This window comes from Limulus polyphemus, unplaced genomic scaffold (genome assembly GCF_000517525.1).
Source record: "Limulus polyphemus unplaced genomic scaffold, Limulus_polyphemus-2.1.2 Scaffold625, whole genome shotgun sequence".
Classification (NCBI taxonomy): Eukaryota; Metazoa; Arthropoda; class Merostomata; order Xiphosura; family Limulidae; genus Limulus; species Limulus polyphemus.
Genome location: NW_013666235.1, coordinates 83,302 through 88,424, shown reverse-complemented (window position 1 = coordinate 88,424; position 5,123 = coordinate 83,302). Strand labels below are relative to the sequence as shown.

At 34.5% G+C, this 5,123-nt stretch overlaps 1 protein-coding gene across 1 annotated transcript in view; it reads right to left on the bottom strand.

Moving 5' to 3' along the window:
- Positions 1-5,123, bottom strand: part of LOC106459544 — a 20,555-nt gene that overhangs the window by 14,197 nt on the left and 1,235 nt on the right. Inside the window, exons 2-7 of the mRNA XM_022386055.1 lie at positions 4,596-4,698; positions 3,971-4,061; positions 3,504-3,544; positions 1,247-1,457; positions 943-1,115; positions 608-726 (exon numbers count right to left, since the gene is read on the bottom strand). Coding sequence (XP_022241763.1) covers positions 608-726; positions 943-1,115; positions 1,247-1,457; positions 3,504-3,544; positions 3,971-4,061; positions 4,596-4,698 — 738 coding nt within the window. The remainder of the gene's footprint in view (positions 1-607; positions 727-942; positions 1,116-1,246; positions 1,458-3,503; positions 3,545-3,970; positions 4,062-4,595; positions 4,699-5,123) is intronic.

The following is a 5,123-nucleotide window of genomic DNA, read 5'->3' as shown; positions in this document are numbered from 1 at the left end:
TCTAGACGTTATGCTGCTCGGAATAAGAACCCGAGAGCCGAGCATAATCTAGACGTTATGCTGCTCGAAATATGAACCCGAGAGCTGAGCATAATCTAGACGTTATGCTGCTCGGAATAAGAACCCGAGAGCCGAGCATAATCTAGACGTTCTGCTGCTCGGAATAGAACCCGAGAGCCGAGCATAATCTAGACGTTATGCTGCTCGGAATAAGAACCCGAGAGTCACATTTCTGCAAAAACTCGCTCCGCACTTTGAGGTCGTGGGTACACTATAAGAATAGCGAATAAATCCCACAATTTGGTCAGACAAGATGAGTCCAATATTTATCGGTGCATGCTGTTGAATAGCTGTCTTTCCTCTTGTCCAGCGATTCTCAATCTGTGGTCTGAAATCTCCCTTAGTTACGAATAGGAAGCGGCAGCATGGTGCATATATTCCATTGTTGTCCGACGATATAACATATAATAATAATTCAGGTGGTGCGCGAGCAGAAATGTTTGAGAACCACTGCTCTAGTTTATCAGTTTGAAACTAGGGACGGCTTTGCGCCGAATGCCTTTTGTGTAGGTTTGCACGAAATTCCGGAACATATAAACAAACTTACTTTTAGGGTGTATTTGGCGTTTACTAAGAAATAGTCATCCATCTCACTGTCAACGTTTCTGCGTTGTCTGGTCGTTGAATCATCGTTCTCACTCAACATTGACACCGAGATAAAACCTCCTATAAAAAAAGACAAATAACTCAAATCAGCCAATTGTTTTCGTGAAGCTGATTGGATAATTTAACCATTAATATAACGCGCGATTAAACTTCGTTGTGCATCTCCTAAAACTATATTCAGTTTTTTCAGGACAGCTTAAACACGTGTTAAGTAGTAATGTTTTAATTCGTAGTTTTACAAGTCCTTCGTTAGTTGTCTAACAGAAATTGTTTTACCTGCAGAGTAAAGACGACCGTTAACAAAATCCTGCACTTCATTCGATAAAAGATCAATGTCATGTACATCATTGAAGTCAACTCTAGCACCACCTAGTTTCATTATGTCTTCATCACGAAATGTTTTGTGGACAAGATTGTGCTGGGTTCCGGATTGTTGGTAGGTTTCTTGACTTTTAGATGAAATGAAAAGATAAACAGGTTGTTAGGGAACTAAAGTTTAGTTGGTTACAGAATGAGTAGGAAGCGATATGTCAACATAATAAGCTTTACAATTTCTTGTTACGATATTTTAAATACTTACCTAAAATGAATATTGTGATCTCCCAAGACCGAGCTCTCAAAATCACTATCTATCTGCTGTATTCTAGTTGAAATGATACTTGCTAGATGGCGCTTGAAGTTTCTCGAGTTTTCATCGATGTCCTGTTCTATAAATCTGATCTCGGGTATAGCTCCGTCAGCCAGCTGAATAATCTGGAATGGTAGTTCATAGGGAACAAGTGGGTTTCCTTCTATTCAGAAAATAAACACAGTTCGTTTTACAAAACATATAACTTTTGTAGACATTTTTGTTACAAAATATATAAATCTTAGACCAAGTCGTAATGAGAACACGCATCAGAATTACTACGGTCCCCTGGAATATGAATGTGAGCACCTCCGAAACCAGTATTATTGTACGAAATACCTACAATATTTCCACACCCATGATATGCATAACTCTAATGAAGATGAACCCTTTCGAACATGGAAAAGGGAAAGCTACCATATACTGCTGAACTTATTTCTACTCAATTTAGTACTTGTGTTCTATTACAGATTGATCTTATAAACGCCACCTCTATGATAAGACTGCTCATTTTATTATGCCAGGGCACTATCAAAACGTCGAATCTGTAGATATGTGCGTATTACTAAAGGGATCTGTGAAAATTAACAATCCTACTTTATTTAGCTATCATAACCATAATCCTCACTCAACTGATCTACAATCTACTTTATTTAGCTATCAGAACCATAATCCTCACTCAACTGATCTACAATCTACTTTATTCAGTTATCAGAACCATAATCCTCATTCAACTGATCTACATTTCTACTTTCTTTAGCTATCAGAACCACAATCCTAACTCAACTGATCTACAATCTACTTTATTCAGTTATCAGAACCATAATCCTCATTCAACTGATCTACATTTCTACTTTCTTTAGCTATCAGAACCACAATCCTAACTCAACTGATCTACATTCCTACTTTATTTAGTTATCATAACCATAATCCTCACTCAACAGATCTACATTCTACTTTATTTAGCTATCAGAACCACAATCCTCACTCAACTGATCTACATTCTACTTTATTTAGCTATCAGAACCACAATCATCACTCAACTGATCTACATTCCTACTTTATTTAGCTATCAGAACCACAATCATCACTCAACTGATATACATTTCTACTTTATTTAGCTATCAGAACCACAATCATCACTCAACTGATCTACATTCTACTTTATTTAGCTATCAGAACCACAATCATCACTCAACTGATCTACATTTCTACTTTATTTAGCTATCAGAACCATAATCCTCACTCAACTGGTCTGATAATCTCTTCTTTTTCCATCAAACTTTATTTTTACATTTCTATAATTCTATTATTCTAAATTATAAATAAGAATGATTTTTTTCCAGAACAAACACAGAATATTTATACAAAAGTATTTCACTATCTTGTTTGTTTGTTTTGAATTTCGCGCAAAGCTACACTAGGGATATCTGCGCTAGCCGTCCCTAATATAGCAGTGTGAGACTAGAGGGAAGGCAGCCAGTCATCATCACCCGCCACCAACTCTTAGGCACTCTTTTACCAACGCATAGTGGGATTGACTGACACATTATAACGCTCCCACGGCTAAAAAGGCCGAACATGTTTGGTGTGACGGGGATTTGAACCCGCGACCCTCAGATTGTGAGTCGATCGCCCTAAACACCTGGCCATACCGGGCCATCTTGTGAGTTAATGCATCATGGCAAGAAGAACTGATCTAGCTTTCGTTACGTCCAATTTCCATGAAATAGGCTTTCACATTTCACAATATTAGAGTGTAGTTCTTTACAACTTGAGGACTCAAACTGTCCTTTATTTTCTAGAACCAATTACAGATAAATTTTCATCTGACGACAAAGTTTTCCCCTTCTCTCCTCCAGTGGCTCAGCGATACGTTTGAAGGCTCATACGACTAAGAACCGGCTTTAGATACTCGTGGTAAGCACGGCACAAATAGCCTTTTACTTAGGTTTGAGTTTAACAAAAAAATAATCTGACCAGAAGAGAAACTGAAACCTGACATTAGCTTCATTGTAAATTAGAGAATTCTAAAGTATAGAGGTCGTAGAGAGTAAGTTTTTTAAGATATAGTTTTGTAAGGACTTATTAAATTCATGAAAGTGTGGTTTCCAGTAATCGTTTGCAAACAAAATAAAACAGCTTATTTTTCATGCAACCCTAGTTCCGTATCACACAGAGTGCCATAATTTATTCATATTTTCCTTACCTGTATTGTTGCCAATAGGTGGCTCTTGTTGACCATCACGCCTGAATAATAATAAATACAAAATAATAATTAATTTTTCTTCGCCTACATGCATATTTGATAGTTATTAATTTTCGATTACATTATTTAAAATATGTTTCACTGCAAAAATTATAAGTTTCTATCTATTTCTTAATTATCAAAAGCGCGTTGATTTGGATAAACTTTAAAAATATGCTAATTAACAGAGGTTTTATTTCTTTAAATAAAATCATACATGTTTTAAATTATTCAACTCAAATATTACTTTTAATTAGTACCTCTTAAAAACAATGTGGCTATCACAGCTAATAGCTTTCACTGACTCTTTTATAAACATTGTTTATTGTAATTGTATTAGAAACAGCTTATTAATCACACTGATATACTTGCATAGTGATAATCGAATGAAAATATAAAGAAATATCTGGCGATATTAAAATGCTTACATTTGACCTTCAGGATGAATCTCAACGTCTATTCCACTCGCATGAATTATATACTTCAAGCCTTTCTTACCGTAATTACTCTTGTCGTCGTCTAGAAATATAAAACCACAAACTATGAAATTAAAAAAAACACATTGAAGTTACTGTAGTTTAACGTCCTAAGAAGGAATGCGATTCTTTCTCTATTCTTTTTTTATTCCACTAAGTGTTAAAACGTGGTATGGAATTATTTGCTCTCATTTCGGTGTAAATGTTTTTTCTTGTGTAAACTTTCAATAAAGAAAAAATAACCTACTAATTAATTTATTTATTAGATATACCACCTGGTGAGCGTTAGATAACATTACTAAAGTACTATATATCATTTCATGCACTTAGAGGTATACCAGTTATTGTTTTTGTCTCAATCTACGAACTAGAAATTCTAGCTTAGCCAAGTAACTTAGTCGCTGAAGGTGTCTTTAGAATAAAATATCCAACATAATATATTTTTTTCAAAATTAACTAAAACTTTGTTACTCTTGTTATTCTGCTAGTTTAAGGTTTATGTAAAACAAATCGTCATTCGTCTGAGATGTATATTTTTCAACGAAAACAACCACATAAAACTAACACTCAAACTTACAGCCTAAACAGCGGACAACCAAGTTGGCTGTAACTTTTATTTCTCCTATTTGTCCCCAGAGGTCGCTAGACGCTTGATATTGGTAGACGGATGCTTCAGAAGGCTGAAATTATATGGAATAAATAAAATAGGAAGATATTTTAATTTAAAGTTCGTGAAAACATTTCCTGGAAAATACACCACGTGGTAAAACAGTTATAAGAGCTCAAATGATGAGAATAACAATCTCATTATCATCCAGGTATTTCTAATAATAGTAAATGAGTTTAAAACATTTTCAACTGGCACTGATATTTAGGCGCCAAAATGATTTTAAATAACTTGAAAAATACGTAAAGTTTGTCATTAGATTTCCTGTGTCATTTCCTATTCTTACTCTGGTTATTCCTAAAATTATATTTCAAGATGTATTTTTTTCTCAAGTTTATCATATGTGCTTTTTTTATTACTCGAGTAGAAATTTAAATAAGGTAAAATATAATGAAATTAATCGTTTTGCTTGTTTTTTATATCTGTTAAATTTGGACA